The 22,520-nt window shown below is 43.4% G+C and overlaps 1 protein-coding gene across 3 annotated transcripts in view; it reads right to left on the reverse strand.

The window, feature by feature from the left end:
• The window catches only part of PTPRK (protein tyrosine phosphatase receptor type K), a 755,588-nt gene that overhangs the window by 369,410 nt on the left and 363,658 nt on the right, over positions 1–22,520 (reverse strand). For all 3 annotated transcript variants that reach the window (XM_060239139.1, XM_060239131.1, XM_060239123.1), the window contains exons 4-5: positions 16,080–16,161; positions 9,636–9,751 (exon numbers count right to left, since the gene is read on the reverse strand). In XM_060239139.1, coding sequence (XP_060095122.1) covers positions 9,636–9,751; positions 16,080–16,161 — 198 coding nt within the window. The remainder of the gene's footprint in view (positions 1–9,635; positions 9,752–16,079; positions 16,162–22,520) is intronic.

A 22,520-nucleotide genomic window follows, 5' to 3' on the forward strand; every position in this document is an offset into this window, starting at 1 on the left:
GAAAGACAGAAGGCAAAAGAAGAAGATGACGGCAAAAGATGAGATGGCTGGACAGTGTTACTGCTGTAACAAACACGAATTTGAGCAGACTTTGGAGGATGGTGGAAGACAGGAGGGCCTGGCGTGACTTTGTCCATGGGGTCACAAAGAGTCGGACTTGACTGTGCGACTAAACAACAACAACAACAAGCCCCACCCCCCCAATCCTTCTCAGAACCAGATTATTTTGTTATCTGCTCTTTTGAGGTGTTTTTTGAGTTCTCCAGTTTCATCTCATAGTTTTCTCCGTCTGGATAGTTCTGCTGAGATATTAACCAACTTCCGGATGTCTGAAGGCTGTCCCAGAGCAAAAGGAGCCTCAGACATTTGGTTTACGGTCGCCATTTTTTTTACTACTTAGTGATATGCACATGACAGCATAACCACATAATGTTTTAATCTATGCGCATAATGCACACACGTACACATAATAGTGGAAGAAAGAAAGAACTGCATGGTGCCGTTGTGTGGATAGCAGAAGACGGTTTCACCGCGGAGTAATTCGAATTGCAGTATGGCAATTTGATCGATAATATTCAGAACTAAGATATTCAAAACAGAACCGGATCAGTTTAACACAGACTCAACACGCTGTGTGAACAGGGCCATAAAGTGATATAAGAGCTGATTCATCTAACATAGTGATTCTTAACTGAGCAATCTATACATCTTGGAAGGGGACGCATACTGCACCCCTCCCCTGCAATGACTTCTGACAGTCAATAGAAGAGAGATGTTTTACATTGCTCACTTCACCTGGAGGATAAACTGCCAGATCCTAAAATAGCAGCATAAAATAGTACTCAGAGTCATGTCCCCTCTTCCCACCTCAAAAATAATACAGTGTGGAATATCTCAGAGAAGACCATGACATCTGTGCCTGACAATCCTTACCACTAGATAACATCCAAAATAATAAGAGATTCTGGATTATATGGCAGGATTGTTGCATTTTTCATCAACAGCAACATGGCAAGACAGAAACTGCTTCTTACTCTAGAAGGCAAAAGGTTTTTCAGATCTGCAAAGTCTAAACAGCTTTTTTTGGTTTTAGTTTTCAAATCTAATTTGCTTTCTTAAAGGTCACATTTACATGTTGCATACCATGCCCTTGGGGACCACATAAAATTCCCAGCCAACTGATTGTCTGAATAATGATTCAGGAGCTATGGCATTGTTCTGTAAATTACATACTCGTTTTAAAAAGTTCAAGTCAATTTTAGCAATCAACAAACAGGTACCAACACAGAAGCCATCTTTTAAAGCATCAGAAACTCAGATTGCATAAGGATAAAACTGGCACATAAGCTCATACTGTTATCAATTTATGATCAAATACCATGGTATGGGATGTTGGGACCTGCCTGAATACATTCAAAGTGCTATAAACCAGGTAAACATTCAGTCCATTGCTGTCTGATTTTGTTGGGCTTTTTATTACAATGAAGCTGGCAAGCAGCAGATTTAGGCTAATAAAATACTTTTGGAATTCATGGCCACAGTATGTACTGATAGACTTAAGTGTAGATGACTTTTAAAAGAAAAACCCCTGGAAGACAGCTATCATGGATAATACCACTAATGGGACCAAACAGAAGCTCCACTTTCAGAAGTATTATTTAATTGTTTGTTTGTTTGTTTATTCATTATCCCACCCTCCCTCACAAGCAGGCATAGGGTGGGTCACAACAGACGTGTAATATATAAAATAAAACATTAAAGGTGCAATAGTGAGTGGATTTTGAGTGAGTGGACTCACTCTATATGTGAGTGGATTTTGAACTTCTTATCAGGTCGTTCACAAAGGGTTAAAATGGACGGATATACTTCTTCCGTGAAGATCTTAAATACTGGCACTCCTCAGGGATGTGTCTTGAGTCCACTTCTTTTCACTATTTACACGTCTGATTGTGTTTCTAGTAGTCTGAGTAACAAAATCATTAAGTATGCAGATGATACAACGTTAGTGGGGCTCATCTCTGAGAATGATGAGTCTGCGTATAGGAGGGAAGTTCATCAGCTGTCCCTCTGGAGTAAAGTAAATAATCTTATTTTTAATGTAAATAAGACAAAGGAAATTATAGTGGATTATAGGAAGAGTAGTCTGGACATTCAGCCGTTGTTTATTGATGGTGTTATGGTAGAACAGGTGACAGAATGGAAGTTTTTGGGAATTACTATGAAACAGGATCTAACATAAGGGGCAAATACTTTAGCTCTAGAGAAAAAGGCCCAGCAACGGCTATACTATTTAAGACTCTTAAGATCACAACAACTGTCAGGAAGTCTGCTGGTTGCCTTTTATCGTAGTTCCATTGAGAGCATTTTATCTTATTGCCTCTGCGTGTGGTTTGGGAGCTGCACGGAAGCAGAGAGAAGGGTGCTCCAAAGAGTGATGGTAAGAGCACAGAAGATTTGTGGATGTTCTCTCCCTCATTGGTGGATTTGTATAATATGGGGTGTAAAAGGAAGATACAAATGATCTTAAGGGACCCTTCACATCCGGGCCACTTGCTATTTGAGATCTTACCGTCAGGTAGGCGATATAGAGTGTTGAAGGCTAAGACAAATAGATTCAAGGGCAGCTTCTATCCAAGTGCTGTGGTTAGGCTAAATGCAGGGTTATGAATGGTTATTTGTTTTTAGATGCATTTAAATGGTCTATGTATATGTCCTTTTTTGGGGGTGTTGATGTGTTGGTATGTTTGTGGAAGAGCACCTCATTTTGTTGCTCTCATTTTCTTTTTTTTGAGAACAACGACAATAAATTTATCTATCTATCTAGTTAATAAATAACAATAAAATTCTGTTAGAATTTAAAGATGGCCGCCTAATTCTTGTTCAGATACCACTTGAAGGAAGCTAGATAGGTGGTCATACATAGCAACCCGTTGGTCTCTTAGCTGGGCATAACAGAATGGACACTATACAGCTGCAACAATATGATTTAAGTTGACAGTGTGAGCAGGGAAGGCCAAGACAAATCAGATGCCTGCCGCCTCAACCAAAGGTCTGGTGGAATGGTTCCATTTTAGAGGTCCCAAGAACAGTAATAAATCCTGCAGGGCCCTGTTCTTCAGTGGAAGCGTGTTCCACCAGGCCAGGGGCAAGGTAGAAAAGGTCCTGGCCCTTGTTGAGGCTAAACCTTTCAGCCCAGAGATTGCCAGATGTTGGTCAGCTGAGCGTAAATATCTTCAGGGCACATATGGAGAGAGTAAGTCACATAAGTATATTGGTCCCTGGCTGCGTAGGGCTTTAAAAGTCATTACCATAACCCTGACCAGATCTATTACTCAATTGGCAGCCAGTGCAATTGGCTTAATACTGGTTGAATATGTGCCCACACAAACATCACAGTCAATAGATACGCTGCCACATTTTGCACTAGCTGCGGATTTCAGGTCAGGTTCAAGGGTAGCCCCACAGAGCGAGTTACAATACTCTAACTTGGAAGTGACCATTGCATGGATCCCTGTAACCAAATCCTGGTATGTGAGATATGGTACCAGCTGCCTGTCCAGCCGCAGATGATAGAAGGCTGATTTGGCAACCATGGTAACCTGGGATTTCATAGACAGTGAGGCATCCAGGATAACCCCTGAGCTCTTCATCTCAGTGCTGTTGTTAACAGCAGCCCATCAAGGGTTGGGAAACGGGTTCCTGAACCCAGCCCCCCACAACTCAGGTGCAGGTAATACCCCTCTGAATATCTGTTGCTGGAGGTCAACAATGTAGGCTTTAGCTTCTGTGCCCCTTCAATGTATCTTTTTGGGCCATTTAGATGCAATAATAGCAACAAGACTGTCCTGATCTAACAGTTTTCCTTACATTCTTACATACAACTATATATCAAATAGTGACATGTACCCCCCCTCCTCCATTTGTGGGTACTTAAATCTGTGGATTGGAACCACACAGATACTAAATGTATTTGTCTGAAAATCTGGGGTACTTCCCAGGTTTTCAGAAAAATCTGAAAAGTTTTAAGGAATGCACTAGAGATTTAAACTCCCTCCAAATAATAATAATAAAAAGTATTGTCTGTGTATAAGCATACAATGAACTTACCAGATGAACTGGTGATAGCTGCCACTGCAAGTGTTATCTCTGGCCCAGCCACCATGACAGAGGTCAGCAAAAATGACTATGGGCCCAACTTCTGCAGTAATGGCTTCCAAGCAGCTTGGTGCCTGGTCATGGTGGCAGTAAACACCAGGAGAGACCTCAGGCCTAGCCATGGCAGCAGAGCACTCTGGAAGACGTTCTCTGCTTGGCTACAACAGCAGAATCCTTCAGGAGCCACTATGGGTCTTGTTGCATGGTGGAGGACTCCATGAAAGCCTTTGGGGCAGGTCATGGTGACTGAAGATGCTGGGAGATGCTTTGGGTTCACAGCAGCTCCCAGATACCTTCACTGTCGCTGCAGGTGGGTGGTGGGGCCTGGAGTTGCTATGGGAGAGATATGGGATTCCCCCTCCCCTGTGAGTCTTGCAGGCCTCCTGCTTGTCTAGTTTAAAAGTCAAATATCTGCTTTATTTGTGTAGGAAATCACTCCAAGAATTTACCCCAATGTTCAATTTCTGTGACAGATCTCTGCCCATGAACAAGATTACTGCAGCAGAATGACAGCTCAGAGAAAGGAAGGGGTTTGGAGATGATAGCTGTCAAATTCCTAGGAAATTCCTTAGGGAATTCAAGATCTTAGTTATGCTGCTTACTACCCCCTTCCCTCCTAGTAAGTCACACCAGGCATAAAACTGGAAAGACTGAAGTGATAGAAAGAAAACCTTTTGGGATAAGAATGCCCTCCCAAAGGTAGGTTGGGAAGAGAAAAAGAAATTATTAAAAAATGATGGACATAACAGAGAAGAGTCTCTTCCAGTTTAGAAAGCTCTTTAGATGTGCACAAGCCATGAATTGGCAATGGCAGCAGTGGAAAGTAGTCAAAGGGTCAACATTACTGACCAAAATTCCAAAAAACGCCAAATACTGACAAATTACTGAACAATTTAATTTCAGCCTACCAGTAAATTCATGTTTTAAAAGTAAAACTGGGACTTCATTTTATATATAAATAATCTGGTCTCTATCATCCCTATAGCCAGCCATCACGCACCTTTTTATTGAAAAATAATATTTTAATGAAGATAGGACAATGTTTTAATTATTGTACAAAATTTAAGGCAAAAAAGATTCTATTTTTAAAATAATCACATACTGCAGATAAAACAGCAAAACATATTAAAAATCACGCATAAAATAATAATTAAGATAATAAAACAGAATTACTGCAAGGTAAGACTTGTCTATTTTTATTTTGTCTTTTTTTGCTGAAAAAAGAAGTTATGAAAGAACTCCTTTGTTTCTCAACATTTTTCTGCACTGCATCTGCAAACATTTTTTTTTTCTTGTCCTCTTCTTCCATTGCTGTCTCTATCCCCTCTAGCATGAACTGTGCCATGTTGAATCCCATCATATCCTTTTTCTCAGCAGTTTCCTTTACACACTTGGCATCACATAGCAATTTTTGAGCAATTGTCCTCTTCTCATTCTGCTCTTGTCTCACAGCTTTTTCAGTTTTGCTTCCTTCTCTTGTATACTATTCTTTTCACTGTCTGTCTTCTTAAATCTTTCTAACTCCTCTGCCATTTCCCTTTCTTTTTGCTCCTTCCCTTTAATAGCATGCTGTTCATCACATCACTGCTTGTAATGAACATGAGCGGTTTTTGCCATCTGTAAAAGCTCCTGGGTGATATTAACATGGTATACCTTATTTTTTGTATATATGGTATAAAGTTTCTTTGACCATCAGGTGGGAATTCAAAGTTCCATCTGACATGCTGGCCCTTTCATTGGTCAAAATGCATCCAGATTTTTAAAACCCTCCTCCTATGTCTACACTACCATGCGATGACGATAATGCTGCTGTCACCATCTTGGTAACCAGTGGGTATTTTGGATTTTCAGATGGTTTTTCATTTCCAAGAACTGATTCCAGTACATATCTATGTGGTGGGTTCTACTGGTAGTTTCATCTTTAAGTCTAAGAAGTTTCCATTCACCCACGATCATGTCCAATGGAATATCCATTGGAAGTGCTGCTGCTACTTTCATTATATCCTTGTGTGTTCCTTCTCTGATTCGCTGTGTGTTCCTTCTCTGATTCGCTGTGCTGGAGCGAAACACTGAAGATTTCTGAGGATGGGTTTGTCCAAAGGTGACTGAAGTAAAAGGTGTTTGCAGGCTGCTGTGAATTTTTTTTTTTGCTCCCATTAAAAGAGTAGCTGTTCTTTTTCAGGAGATTTTTTCAGCTCGTCACATATTCTACTTTCACTGATTACTTCTCTTACAGGTATGTAGTGCTCATCACTGAAGGTTTCAAGAGAGAATAGTGCTGAACTCTTACAAACACGATTCTTGTGAGTGTTTTTACTTCACTGTGCATCACATGCACCAAAGGCTCTTCTTTCCGAGACACTCCAGTGAACTTTGTAAATAATTAGGCACTCATGAAACAAAACATCACCTCTGCTTTCATTGTCTCATGTTTTAAGAGGTTAATTGTGTACCTATACTTTGTGGAAGATTTCACTAAATCACTTTTACTTTTTTAAATAAACTTCTTAAACTATTTCATAACTGCTGGCTACTGTTCAATCAGTCTTGCAGCAGCACTCTCTACTGATAACCACCTAGAAGAAACATGTTTCAAGAAATGATGATTTGGGATACCAAGATCTCTTTGAATTTTTGTGAAATCATCTCATCATGATGGCCATTCTTAAAAAGAAAATGAAGGGAAATTAAATTGATGCATCATCTCCCAGTTCTGCCATGCCCCTATGAAACACATTATGGACTATATGAATGTTACAAGTGTCAGTATCTACCATAGGCTGTCTCTCTGTCAAAACAAAATAATCATGAGTTTAGTGACAGTCTTGTTGACATTTGACCCATCATTACTTTGCATGAGCAGTTTTGACCAAGAAAGTTGTGCCAAATCCAAAGCTTCATCCAATTTACTGTAAACATCTTTAGCTGTTGCTGAACCCATAAAAAAAGTCTGGAGGTGCCTGGTCATAATTATATTTTTGGTTGGTGACCAGTATCTAACAGCTACCTGCAATTATTTGTAAGAGGCTGCATTGGTGGTTTCATCATAGCAAAATATGCACCATTGAAGTCCTTCAGCTTTCTGAAGTATGGGGCCAGAGCATCTGTTGCTAGATACTGTGCCTTTGTCCTTAAGAGGGGAAAATCTTGGGGTGCTGCATTTGGAAACATCAACTGGAAAATCTGTATAATACGTTCACAAGATGGCTAAAAAATGAAGTCAGATTAAATTGTTTACATTACTCAGGTAAATTCTGCTCTTGTTGCACTCTCTCTGACACTTTAAAGTGGAATAGTTCCACTGCAACTTGTTGACATGATGTGGCTACCAGTGCAAGTTTCCTCTGGAGCACCAGGTTACTGACCATTTCCCACCCCTGCAAAGACAGATGATTCCTGCACTCATTCTTATGTTTATAAGATGATGTGTGCTGCTCAACTACTTCAAAGCTCCATTTGATACTAAATACTTTTGAACACACAACATAAAACATTTCTCCTTCACTTTTTCCCCATCCACATTCAGATACAACATATCAATTTTCATCTTTTTTTAATTCAACCACTCATACTTAATAGTGCACTTTCTCATTCTTTATAAGTCTCACTCACAAATAAGCTCAATCAGTAAAATAAAATAGTGTTCATATTTGCTTTAATATAATATATACACTGTAGACTCAGATTGTGAACCTGAAACAAAAGAAAAAGGGAAATCAAGATTAATGCATGGAAAACAAAGATGATGTGATAACATAACATGGTGAATAACATAGTAGGAAGTGGAAAAGAAAACATGGCCCTCAAACATTAATATTTAAATTTTTGAGCAATTAGGGGAAACCAATGCTCAAGAAACACTTTCATCATCGGACCACTTTGTCAGTACAATAATAATTATGACTAGGTTAGGAAAAATGGGGAAAAGAATGTCTTACCTTGAGCTGAACTGAAAAAAAAATCTGTCTTCTTGCTGGGAAGTTGTTGCACAGCCGGAGACCAGACCAGCCTTTCTAAGAGAGAACTCTTCTGACTGCAGCCTCCCCAGAGAGAACACTTCCCTGATGGAAGCTAGGCCTTTTATTCTTTCCTCCAGATCCCACTCCTCTAGCCTTCATTGGGAAACTTTTCCCTTCAAAACTTCTGCCCACCCAATCGAAGAGGAAAAGGGGATCCTGGGAAATGTTGGCTGCACTAGGCCTAGGATCATGACAGAAATTATCATGTTTCCCCCAAAATGCAGTAGCAAAAACAAAAAACCCTACAAATTGCATTCACAAAAACAAAGAAATACTCACTTTACTGACCAATTTTTTAAAAAAGAAAACTGACAAAATTACTAATCAACATGAAAAAACTGAATTTTACTGATTTTACTGACCATTTCCCACCCCTGCAATGATGAGGAGTCCCAGCCTGCAACTTCAAATAAAGCTTGTGCTTATGTATCCAAATATTCAACAGTATTTAGGAAGTACCTAGTGTAAAGTCAGAGGACTGTGTGTTTCCACCTTTTCTTTGTTCCCTTGCTAAGTCCCAGTTGCGTGGGTGTTCTCATATATTTATTCATTAAAATTTCTTCTATTGTAAATCTCTACATCTGTTCTCTGGAAAAACACCAGTCCTTTCAGTTTTACTATCTGAAGTGTGGAACTATAGAGGAGTAGCAGAGAAGCTATCCTCCCTGAAGCATGATAGCTCTAAAGTGCAGGATTACTATTGACTTCCCTCACACTTGCTTGTAGAAGGGTGTAAACAGGCACAACAATTAGGTGGCAGCACCTCTAAATGGCAACACAGGTACAGAGAACTAGATATATGATTACATCTAGCATAAGATACTCCTAAGAGTCATTGGTGGCAATTAGTGGTTACCCAGTTAGTAAGTGGAACCCCAGGAGTTTATCTGATTTCCCAGGGGTCCAAACAGATGCGACAGGAAACAGCTTGTGAGCCTGTTCCCTTACATATTTCATTTACAGTCCACCTTTCTCACTGAAACTCAAGGCAGAATAAAAGATTATACATCAAACCCATTTGGTTTCCTGAATACAAAACTGCAATAGTCCCAATGCACAGGTGACCTATTGCAACCCTAAGAGTTCATCATTTATCAGCTCATTTTTCTTTTATAGAACTGATAAAGTGGGAGATGTGGCTGTTCCCATTGCTGTCTGCAACTTTAGTCCTTTCCTCCCACCCCTGCCCGGCAGCAGCATTAATGCCTCCACTTTTATTCTACTGCATCTGAAGAAAGGAGAGCAGATTAATAGATTTGTGAAGGAAATTATTGAAGCACTCATTAAGTTTTCATTTTCTGGACTGCCATATCTTAGTTGGAAACTTATTTCATCAACATCAATGCCATCATCATCACCACCACCATGACAATATGTTTCATCTGGAATAAACCAAAAGAGAAGGAGAATATTTTGCTTTTACAAAATATATGTCTACAGGCTAAAATGAGTGAGCCTTACCTGCAGCCATAACTTGTTATTCACAGCATCCCTCCCTGTAGCAATGCACTGAAATGTAGCATTCTGGCCTGCATTGACCTCCACATCCCCAAGCCTCAAGAAATGAGGAGATTTATCTGTGTGGGAGAGGGAGAAATGTTACAAGAAATGATTGCAGACAGTCCAAATATTTCTTTCACAAGATATCAATTATTGCAACCTTTCAGTAAAATTAATTTTTACATGAATGAAAATACTTCTTTCAACCCATTTTGATCTTTCCTTTCTTTCTATGCAAACTGTGCTAAAGCTTGTCATGTAAACTGAAAAAAAAAAATAATAATAAGCCAAAGCATATATAAAACACAGGAAGGTCTAAACACTCAGTGACCTGTCATTACATTCTAGCCAGTGCAGCCACAGCATAAATATAGTCAGATTTAATTAGCTGTATATAGCACTATCCAGTATAAATGAGAAGGCCCTGTCAGTAAATATTGCCTGTACCACAAAATACAGAAACATTAAACACACTGACAAACTTCTTTCATATTACTGCAGTGCCTCAAGGAAAGCACAGCGAGAAAGCTGTCCATGTTAAATTTTAGGGTTTGAGAAAGATGATGGGAACATCATGCTATGCAGTGCTCAAACATTACCTGGAAATAAAATAATTATCAAAGGAAACTATAATTCATGCTTCACAGAACTAGAGCAAAGGTATCTAAGCAGTACCCAACCCCTCCTTAATATTGAACTAAATACTCACAGGTGCAGTGCCAGTGCTGGGGGTTCTGCTGCCCCAGGCAGAGCCTTGCCCCCAACTTCCAGTGTGGTGGGGGGGAGGCACAGCAGTGGGCTGCTCGGAGCTTGGCTCCAAGCCAGTTTGCTGGCATTGCCACCCCCAAACCTTGCTCAGCCTTCCCAGGTACCGGGAGGGCTGAGCACAGTCGTGGCTGCAGCGGATGCACCTGGAGCATGGCCCTGAGTGTGCCCGATGCCATGCCACCCCTCAACCTTGCCCAGCCTTCCCCAGAGCAGCAGCAGCAGGCATGTATAGAGCCAGGCTCTGAGCATGCTCACTGTCACCCTGATCTTGCTCAGCCTTCCTGGGTCTCAGGAAAACTGAGCAGGTTCAGGGCACCAATGAGCATGCTCTGAGCCAGGCTTTGAGCACGTCCACTCCTGAGGGGCCCCGTCAACCCGACTCAGCCTTCACTGGCCTGGGAGGACTGGGTGGGGGTGTGGCTGCCTTTGTGTTCCCTGGGTCTGTGCTACAGACCCAGGGAAAGTGAAAGCAGCTCAGTGGTGCCTGTGCACTGCAGTCAGGTCTGAAGAGCATGCTGCACAGGCGCCACCCACTTTTGCATTCTCCGGGTCTATACAGGGAAAGTAGCCCGATGTCATGTGCGCTGCATGGAACCTGCTTTCTGTTGGAGAAAGCAAGCTTCTTTCAAGAACTAAATAAGATGATTTCGGCATATATTTGGCAGAAGAAAAAAACCAAAGATTAAACTTAAAGTATTACAGGACTGTAAAAAAAGAGCAGGTCTAGGCCTGCCAGACTGGCAGTGGTACTGCAGGGCTTCAGTGTTGACCTGGTTGAGAGACTGGGCTTTGTTACAAGATAGAAGACAACTCCTTCTGGAGTGGCATGAACTTACTCAAGGCTGGCATGCATATCTGTGGTACCAAAGACTAGAAGGACACTCTTATTTTAAAAACCACTGGTTAAGGAAATCTCTTTACCACACATGGGCGTGGCTAAAACTGAAGATTTATAAAAGTGTCTCCTGTTGAAGCTTTTACACCTCCAAATGTTACGAAAACAGATCAATGTTACAAATATGAGGACTTATTGCAACAAGATAATCAACTAAAAACTAAGGAAGAATTAGAAAGTAAGAACATTAATATGAGCTGGTGGCTTAGAACGCAAAAAGATAAGGCAATAGGGTTTAACAAAGATCAATACCCGTTTGACAAAATATTTTTAGACCCTCAAGAAAAACTAATTTTAAAAATCTACTCTTATCTATTACAGATGAGGATGCAAGATGAGATTGTGAAGGATTGTATGGTACAATTGGTGAAGAATATAGGGTATAATATTACGTTAGATGAATGGGAGACTCTATGGAACTCAAACATTAAACTAATTAAATCAATGTCTTTTAAAGAAAACATGAATTAAACTTGAATTAAAATTAACATTATGGTGCTATGACTCAGATCTTCTATAAAATTCAGTGACTAAAACATATCCAGCGAAACTTTCTTGGCTCGGTATTAAGTGAAGGCTATTTTAAAGAGGGAGGTCTTGCAGGCCCTGCGGAATTGGTCTAGACATCGCAGGGCCCGCACCTCCTCAGGGAGTTGATTCCACAGTAGTGGAGCTGCAATGGAGAAGGCCCGGTCCCGAGTAGTCTTCAATCTGGCCTCCCTTGGCCCAGGGATATTCAGCTGGTTCTTTTCAGCTGACCTCAGCACTCTCTGGGGTTCATATGGGGAGAGACGGTCCCTCAAGTAGGCAAGTCCTTGGCCATATAGGGCTTTAAAGGTAATAACCAGCACTTTGTAATAAACTCGGTACAACACTGGCAGCCAGTGCAGTCCGCGCAGCCCCGGCCATATGTGCTCCCATCTTGGGAGTCCCAACAACAGCCTAGCCGCCATGTTCTGCACTAGCTGCAGCTGCTGGGTTCGGCACAAGGGCAGCCCCATGTAGAGGGCATTACAGTAGTCCAGTCTCGAGGTGACCGTTGCATGAGGAGAGACAGTCCCGGCGACCAAGGAAGGGGGCCAACTGCTTCACCCGTCGAAGGTGAAAAAATGCGGACTTGGCAGTGGCCGCTATCTGTGCCTCCATTGATAATGAAGGCTCCAGAAGAACCCCCAAGCTCTTGACCCTATGGGCCGCTTTCAGCGGCACACCATCAAAAACCGGAAGGGGGATTTCCCTTCCCGGGGCACTGCGGCCCAAGCAAAGGACCTCTGTCTTCGTTGGATTCAACTTCAGCCCACTCAGCCTGAGCCAACCTGCCACGGCCTGCAATGCTAGGTCCAGGTTTTCCAGGACGCAGTCAGGCCGGCCGTCCATTAGTAGATAGAGCTGGGTGTCATCTGCATATTGCTGGCACCCAAGCCCAAACCTCTGAGCACTCTGGGCAAGGGGGCGCATGTAGATGTTAAATAACATTGGAGAGAGAACTGCACCTTGTTGCACCCCACATACTAGTGAGTGTTTCCGGGACAGCTCTCCCCCAATTGCCACCCTTTGTCCCCATCCGCCAAGGAAGGAGGAAAGCCACTGTAAGGCCGACCCCCTAATCCCTGCGTCGGCGAGCCGGCGGGCCAGTAGCCGATGGTCGACCATGTCGAACACAGCCGACAGGTCTAACAAGATCAGCACCGCCACGCCGCCTCAAACCAGATGCCGCTGGAGGTCATCCACCAAGGCGACCAGCACTGTCTCCGTCCCATGACCCGGATGAAAGCAGGACTGGTGGGAATCTAAGGTGGAAGTGTCATCCAGAAAACTCTGCAACTGTAACGCCACTGCCCTCTCAATAACTTTGCCTAAGAATGGTAAGTTCAAGACCGGTCAGTAATTCGCCAATTCGGCCGGATCTGCTGTACTTTTTTTCAAGAGAGGGCGGACCATAGCCTCTTTCAAGGATGTTGGAAATTGCCCTTCCAAGAGGGATCTATTTATGATATCCCGTACAGGATATCTAAGCTCCCTCTGGCAAGATTTAATTAGCCAGGAGGGGCATGGGTCAAGATCGCAAGTTGTAGGGCGCACAGTAGAGAGAATTCTGTCGACTTCCCCCAGGCTGTGCGTCGAAGTGGTCCAAGACAAAATCAGAAGACAGGCACGAAGCCTCGAGTTCTTGTACTGTATCCAACGTGGCGGGAAAGTCCTGGCAGAACGATGAGATTTTGTCTGCAAAAAATGTCGCAAAAGCCTCACAGCCTATTTCTAATTCTCTCACATTTGGTCTGCCTTGAGGCAGAGTGGTCAAATTCTCAATTATCTTAAATAATTGTGCCGGGCGCGAATTTGCAGACGCAATCCTGGCCGCAAAGTAATCTTTCTTTGTGGCCTCGACTGCCATCTCATAAGACTTCATAAACGTTCTGTAGGATGTTCTCGTCGCTTCGTTACGAGTATGCCACCACCGCCTCTCTAGTCGTCTGAGTCCCTGTTTCAGCTGCCATAGCTCCGAGGTGTACCATGGAGCCAGCCTATTACGGGGACGCAGAGGACGCCGGGGTGCGATCTCATTGATGGCCCTGGATAGCCTGTTGTGCCAAGCCTCTACCAGGTCATCAAGGGAATCGCTAGGGGGACAGGGGTCCCGCAGAGCCATTTGGAACCGCTCAGGGTCCATCAGACTCAGCGGATGAGCCAAAATAGGCTCGCTGCCCATACAGGGTTGGGGCGGCGCACCCACACGAGCCTTGAGGGCTAGGTGATCCGACCATGGCACCGCTTCTACAGCAATGTCGTCCACCAAAATCCTGGACCCAAAGATCAAGTCTAACATGTGCCCGGCTTGATGCGTGGGAGTGGTAATAAATTGGGAGAGTCCCAGTGTCACTATGGAAGACACTAGGTCCATCGCCTGATTGGAGGCCATATCATCCGCATGGACATTGAAATCACCCAAGACCATAAGCCTTGGGAACTCCAACACGCAGCTTGCCACAGCCTCCATCAGGGATGGTAAGGCGTTGGCCGGTGCGTTAGGCGGACGGTACACCAGCCAAATCGCCAATTCCTCCCCCACATCCCACGCCAAACCGGCACATTCCAAACCATCGATCGTTGGGGCCGGGAGAGCCCTGAAGGAGTAATCCTCCCGTATGAATAGCACCACCCCTCCCCCCCGCCCGTTTGTCCGTGATTGGTGAAAGACTGAATAACCCGGGGGTGTCATCTGGGAGAGAGCCACCGTCTCCCCATCTTGCACCCAGGTCTCGGTCACGCAAGCCAGGTCCATATCCTGCTTAAGCAGGAATTCCCTAAGGATTGAGGTCTTATTGTTTATGGACCTGGCGTTACATAACACCAATGACGGAGACGGGCTATTCCTCTTAGCCCCACTACCTGTCATTGTCGGGATGGGACACAGGCTGGAAGGGGGCCGAGCACTGCTTTGTCTCCGCCTCCTTCCCTTATCATTCCGTCTGCTCCCACCGTCATACCTTCCCCTCCCCATGAGCACTGGGATCCCTAGGTCAGACATCCCACCTGTGCCCGGTATGTCCTCCACTAATACTGAGTTGTCTTCTCTTCTCCCCCCACCTATATTATCCTAATCTTAACCTCCCTCCCCTTCTTCTACTTCATCCCTGAAATTGCCGGTAGTTAATTAATTTAAAACCCCCCAACCCTAAACCTCCTCCAATTGATTAGCTAACTTTAAAACATCGATAGCACATTAGCACATTTTCTGAACAGATGTTTTCTTTTTTACTTTTCTATACCCACCTTCCCTTTCCCCTTTCTTATTTGAAAATAAAAATCCTAAATCTGAAAGGATAGATAAGAGGAGTACCCCACTAGCTATACTAATCAATTCATCAAAACAAGAAAGGTAGAGTTGTTGGATCATAAAAAGACTGCATTCATTTATTCCACAGTTAGCAAAATAAAATTTTGAGGCTCATTCCCCAGCCTATTACCTGTCCGTCCTCTGGTTACAGAAGGTTTTTAAGTGAAAGACTGTTATAAATCTTCAAGCACACCTGAATAAAAATGTCTGGGCCAGTACTGCCAAACTGGCTTTAGACGACCCTCAACTTGTTTCTTTGGTGAACTTATTCCCCTACCAAATGAAATGGGCAACTGCACTTTTTTGATTTCATTAGGTGTTTCTTTGGCCATTGATCAAGAGACATCAGTAGGGCTTGGATGATGTCCGTGAAACCTTGTTCTACATAATTCAGGTCTTGGACCTGTCTAACTGTCCCCCCTTTTTTTGACCAGAAAGTATCTGGAGTAGATCCCCAAGTGGTGATCTTTTGCCTGCACTGTCACAATTTTTTTTTTTTGCAGAGGGTGTCAAACTCTGTGAGAAATTATGTTGACTGATGTGTCTGGTGTGGGCTGTAGTTGTCAAAAGCCCTGCCTTGTAGGTGGGTCAAGCTGGGGTCAAGGTGGTTTAGATCTATGTTAATATTCTGATAGCCATATTCCTTTTAGATTTGAGAGAATGCAGATTCTTAAATGTCCTGAATCTGAGGGATGAGATAGGCTAGGATCAGTAAATATCTAGAGATCCTTATGTTCCTGTTCCAACACAATATAAAACACACACACACACACAGAAAGATAAAGGCCGGGGAGGGGGGGCATAAAAAGACATCAATGGTCAGATGATAAAACAGCAGTCAGACAATAATATCGAGCCAGTCCTGAAAAGACAGGAAAAAATGTGACTCTTAATCAGTACTCACCACAAGGGTAACTCAGAACTTGGATGTCATCAATGGCAATGTAGCCATTTCTCCCATCTGAGACTTCAGCCTCAAATATTACCTGTCAAGAGGAAAGAAAAAAAATGTTTACAACACTCAGTGAAACAGAATTCCCATCAGTGGAGTGCAGATACAACATGACATTTTTTCCATAAAAGCTGAATTTTCAGCTAGATTTCAAAATGTCTACAGTTCTCTATTTATGCAAAGATCAGGACTTAATTAATGCTATTCTATTTTTTTATGTGCTCTCCTCTTTCAGCCATTATATACAGTTCTTCCCCCTGCCCCCCGTTTGTTTAGAGGAAATAGGGAGCAGGGGGAAATGCTATTATGTTCAAATGGTCCAGATTCTTCCAGATAAAGAATAGCAACAATTTTTTAGTTTCATGTTCCTTTCTTATGTACCCCATATTTCATATGAGATAGAGAGATGGGCTCTAGTCCACAACAATTTATGTCACAATAAATCTGCTAGTCTTTAACATGCCAAAAAACTCCTTATTGCTTTGCAACAATTTATCAGTGATACATGATATTGTTCAAGTTACATGAACCCCACATCTTCAGCCTCAGCAATTCAGCTAAACACTATCAGTAAAACTGAAAATGAAAGATTAATTTTCTTGTGGGTATCTTCCTTCTCTGTTTCTGTTAAGCGAGAGATTATAAAACATCTCGCAGTCACAAGAAATACCAAGTGTATGTTGACATATGCTTCTATCCCTTGAACAAATAAGACTACCACTAAACAGGAATTATAAGCAAACAACCACAACAGCAGAATAATCATTTCCTACTAATAAATGAAGCTGAGCATTAACTGGATTGTAAGGCCTAGGTCATAGATTAGCACCTTCCAGCATGTATGCCAAACAATCTCACACGAGGTCATTTAATTTAGAGTACAGGTTAGTAAGGGATTAAGGTAAGGCCCAATGTGCAGCTAGTGCCACTGGGACTCAGCTTGATACTAATGTATTCAGCCTACGAAGAAGGAGCTAATTGGGAGATCTCCAGGTCCCACCTGGAGAATAGCAACTCTATGTCTACCGTCTCTTAGTTGGTGGAAAGTGATGTCAATTCTGCTTTCTGAAGCTGCCATTTTCTCTAAGGGAATGGATCTCTGTCATTTGGGAATTGGTTGCAATTCCAGGAGAAAACAGGCTTGCACTTATGTGTAACTGCTGTTCAAGTATCATCTGTGCAAGCACACATGGGAACTGTGCATGGGCAGGCCTGCCATCAGAGAAGTTCTGACAGCTAAAAGCATCCAAGGGGTGCTATATGCCAGAGTTAAAGTCTTAGTTCTCTCCCAGGGACTACACTCCCATGCCACAGGGCCCTTCACCCTCAGTATGTCTAGTGCCACCGAAGGAAGAGCATGAAGTGGGGCAGGAGGAAAGGCATGGGTGCCTGGGCAGAACATATGCAATGAACAGTTACACGTAAGTGCAACCCTGTTTTCAGCAGTGATCTTCTGAACAGTCCCACATGGAGATTCTAGCAAGCTATACCACAATTGGTTGTGCGTTCACCTCATTTGACCGAAGCACCGCTTTCCCTTTTGAGTTTCTTGTCTCACTTGCAGATCTAAGGCATAATGACATATGAAAGTATCTACAGATGACCAAGTAGCAGCCTGACATATCTCTGTCAGAGACACGGCAGCAACCAAGGCTGCAGTGGAAGTCACAGCTCTAGTAGAATGTGCAAAAAGTCCTATGAGATATGGTACATCCACTAAACTGATGGTCGAGACAATCCATCTGGACAATAACTGAGAAGAAGCCTTTTTGCCTATATTGGGACCCACAATACAAACAGTGCTGTATTTTTGTGGAATTCCTTAATCCTTTTCGCATAAAACCATAAAGCTCTTCTAACATCCAATGAATGCGACAAATGTTCATTTTCTGAACTTGGTGTGGGGGAAAAAACCTGGTAAAATAACCTCTTGAGATAAATAAAACCTGGAAAACACTTTAGGTAAGAACCTGAGACTGAACCTAAGCATTACACTCTCAAGGAAAACCTTAGAAAACAAGGGATCCATCTGTAAGGCTCCCAGTTCACTAACTGTAATGTACTCGGAGACGAGACGTGTTGAAGGCAATGTACTTTATTAGTTGGTACATCACAAGAATGGCTGACACGGGCCGGGACCCGCTTAATATATGCTTCATCCCGGAACGGCTCCAATCCTGGCCAGTCAAACTTCCCGCCACTGATGGTGATTGGCGGAGAGCCTTCGCGCGCTTGGCCCGGCGACCTGGGACTTCCCCTGGTCGCCTGTGCCACGCGGTGCTTCATTCAGCACGATACACAACACTAACCCTCCTGGCAAACATAACTGTCACCAAAAAACAGACTTTCTCAGAAAGTAACTCTACTAGCATGTTGCAAGGAGTTTGAGAAGCTTGTGTGTAAGTTGGGTCAAAACCAGTGGGAGGGACTACTGAGGAATCAAGGGATCCTTGGGGGACAATGGTTACACAAACTTCTTCAAATCTTTTGGATAGGTAGTGAGTGAATACTGAATGCCCCTCTATCTTGGTATGATAACAAGAAATGACAGCAAGGTAGAACTTCATTGATGAAAAAGACACATTTTTATTCTTTAAATATAAAATAGTATTCACATAACCCTGTAAGGGGACAGTATATGGAGACCCCACTTTCACTATAGCATTTTGAAAATCTCCATTATTAGAGATAGAATATCTTAGTATTGGGTTTTCATGAATTTAAAATAACATCATTAACCACCTGAGAGAATATTAAATCCCTGTCCAAAGCCTCCAGACAGTGAACCTGAGATGATCTGGGTCTTGGTGGATTACCTAGTCTATGCTGATCATATCTAGCTGTTTGGGGGAGGGGAATATATAATCCCCAAGAGACCTCCATCAGACCTAGAAACCAGATCTGGTGAAGCCAAAAAAGGGGCTATTAGGATTATGTCTGATTTCTCTCTCCTGGCCTTTCCTTTTACTGTGATAGAGGAAACAGAGGGAAAGCATAGAACAGAGTTGTCTCCCAATACAGTTGGAATGCATCCCCTAGAAAGCCTATGTCCTTCCCTGCTTGGGAGCAAATTCCTTCAGCTTTTGAATTGACTTGTGTTGCAAATAGATCGATCTCTAGGGTTCCCAAAGGCCAAAAATTGGTTCCAGGTACCCCCAGATCCAGGAACCATTGGTGTGAAAAAGTCCCAGTTCTGCTCAACATGTTCACCTCTACATTCATGCTTCCAGGAATGTGTATAGTCTGAATGGAGGCAAGCTTCAAAGCTGCTAGCCAGATTAGAAAGACCTCCTGGTATAGATCTCTGGATCCTGTATCAGCCTGTTCGTCCACATGGTGACAGAATTGTTGGTCTGGAAGAAAAAAACTGATCCTGAAGGATATCTGAGAAGGAGCAAAGAGCATAACGAATGTTGTACAACTCTAATAAATGAATGCGGCACCATTTCTTGACCTCGTCCCACCTGACTTGTGCAGAGGATTGTCCACAATGAACCTCCCAACCTAGTAGTGAGGCATCTTTGGTAAGAACTACATCATGTTCTGGAGCCCCAAAGCATATTCCCCTACCTAAACCCAGCTTCCGCCGGGATCAAACTCAGGTCATGAGCAGAGCTTGGACTGCAGTACTGCAACTTATCACTCTGCACCACAAATGGTAGACTCTAAATTGGCCAGCTAGCTGAAGAATGATTTGTATTCTATCAGAGGACAAAAAAGCCCTTTACCTGTTAGAATCCAACCTACCTTCTATAAAATGGGCTCTCTGAGACAGGATTAACTGAGATTTTCCCCAATTAATCAAAAGTCCCAGCCTTTGGCAATTTTTCAAAATTAGGGGACACCATGTCAATAACTGGTCTTTGGATTCAGCAATCACCAAGGAGTTTTCAGATAAGGAAAAAAATATGGCAGCCTTATAGCTATAAATAAGTTACTACTGAAGCCATACATTTAGAAAATATTCTGGGTGCCATTGACAGGCTAAAAGGTAACACCAAATGGAGGAGAAAGAGGAGGAGGGGATTGGATTTATACCCCGCCATTCACTCAGAGAGGCTTACAATCTCCTTCTCTCCTATGAGATAGGTGGGGCTGAGAGAGCTCTCAGAGAACTGCTCTTGAGAGAACAGCTCTGTGAGAACTGTGGCTGACCCAAGGTAACCCAATAGCTGCATGTTGAGGAGTCAAACCTGGTTTTCCCAGATTAGAGTCAGTGCATTTAACCACTACACTAAAATGATTTCCACAGAAAAACAATATTTATTTATTTGATTTGATTTATACCCTGCCCTCCACACCGAAGCAGGCTCAGGGCTGCTCACAACACATGGCATAGAACAAAACATTCACATTAAAAAGCATTAAAAACACTTTAAAACAATTTGGTGCTTGTTTCAGTACAGATTAAGATGCTGTTCAATGATCTTAAGCATCCAGTATATCTAAGATGGCAATGAAGATCAGCATCTAACTGAAACAGTGTTGTCTTACAGGCCTTGTGGAATGGGCAAGGTCTCACAAAGCTCTGACCTCCTCAGGCAGTTGGTTCCACCAGTGAGGGGCGACAACTGAGAAGCCTCTTTCTCGCATTGTTTTCAGTCTTGCCTCCCTCGGCCCAGGGATCGATAACAAGTTCTGTGTTTCTGATCTAAGTACCCTCTGGGGAACATGTGGGGAGAAACGGTCCCTAAGGTAAGCAGGTCCTCGGCCATATAGGACTTTAAAGGTAATAACCAGCACCTTGTAGCAGATCCGGTATACCACCGGCAGCCAGTGCAGCATCCGCAGCCAGGTTGTATGTGCTCCCACATGGAGAGCCCCAATAGCAGCCTGGCTGCCGCATTCTGCATTAGCTGCAATTTCCAGATTCAGGACAAGGGCAGTCCCATGTAGAGGGCATTGAGTAGTCCAGTCTCGAGGGGACCATAGCATGGATCACAGTTGTGAAGTCACCGCACTTGAGGAAGGGAACCAGCTCCCTTACCTGCCTAAGATGGTAAAAGGCGGATTTGGCAGCAGCTGCTATCTGGGCCTCCATTGTTATGGAAGGATCCAGTAGCACTCCCAGGCTTCTAACCTGGGGTGCCATTGTAAGTGGCACTCCGTCAAAAGCCGGTAAGGGGATTTCCCTGCTAGGACCGCTGCAACTCAAAGGACCTCTGTCTTCATCGGATTCAGCCTTAGTCGACTCAGTCTAAGCCAACTTGCAACAGCTTGTAATGCCAGGTCCAGATTTTCTGGGACACAATCAGACTGGCCCTCCATCAGTAGGTAGAGCTGGGTGTCATCCGCGTACAGATGGCAACCCTGCCCATAACTGTGGGAAATCTGGGCAAGGGGGCACATGTAGATGTTAAACAACATTGGGGGAAGCACTGCTCCCTAAGGCACACCACAATTAAGCGATGTCTCTGGGAAGACTGTCCTTCAATCACCACCCTTTGTCCCTGACCTTGAAGGAAAGAGGAAAGCCATTGTAAAGCTAACCCCTGAATCTCTGTGTCGGCAAGATGGTGGGTCAGTAGCTGATGGTCCACTGTATCAAATGCAGCCAACAGGTCTAGCAACATCAGCACTACAAAACCGCCCTGATCCAGATGCTGCTGGAGATCATGTACAAGAGCAACCAGTACTGTCTCTGTCCCATGGAGGCATTATCTAGAAAGCTCTGCAACTGTTGTGCCACTGTCCTCTCGATAATCTTACCAGAAATGGTAATGTTGACACCGGCCAGTAGTTTGCCAATTCAGCCAGATCCAATGCTGGTTTTTTCAAGAAAGGGCGGACCACTGCCTCTTTAAGAGATGAGGGGAAAAGCCCTGCAGAGAGGGATCTGTTTATGATATCCCGTAAAGGATGTTGTAGCTCCATCTGGAAAGCTTTAATCAGTCAGGATGGGCAAGGGTCCAGATTCATGTTGTCGGGCATACAGTGAAGAGAATTCTGTCAACTTCCTCCAAGCTGAATGTTGTAAAGCGGTCTAAAACTGGACCGGAAAACAGGCATGGAGTCTCAAGTTCACATACTGTTTCAAATGTGGCGGGGAGATCATGATGGAGCGACAAGACTTATCCATTAAAAAAGCCGCAAAAGCCTTGCAGCCAATATCCAATTTCCTAGCATTTGGCCTGCTAGTTTGGGGACCACTGCTCTATAGGATGTTCTCGTCGCTTCATCCTAAATACGCCACCACTGCCTCTCTAGCCATCTGAGCCTTCATCAGCTGCAATTTCGGGTTATAACATGGTGCCAGCTTAGAATGAGGGCGCAGAGGGTGCTGGGACGCAATCTCATCGATGGCCATAGAGAGCCAGTCATTCCAGGACTCCACTAGGTCATCTAATGAGTTGCCAGGAGGCCAGGGATCCTGTAAAGCCATCTGGAACAACA

Source organism: Heteronotia binoei, chromosome 1 (assembly GCF_032191835.1).
Source record: "Heteronotia binoei isolate CCM8104 ecotype False Entrance Well chromosome 1, APGP_CSIRO_Hbin_v1, whole genome shotgun sequence".
Classification (NCBI taxonomy): domain Eukaryota; kingdom Metazoa; phylum Chordata; class Lepidosauria; order Squamata; family Gekkonidae; genus Heteronotia; species Heteronotia binoei.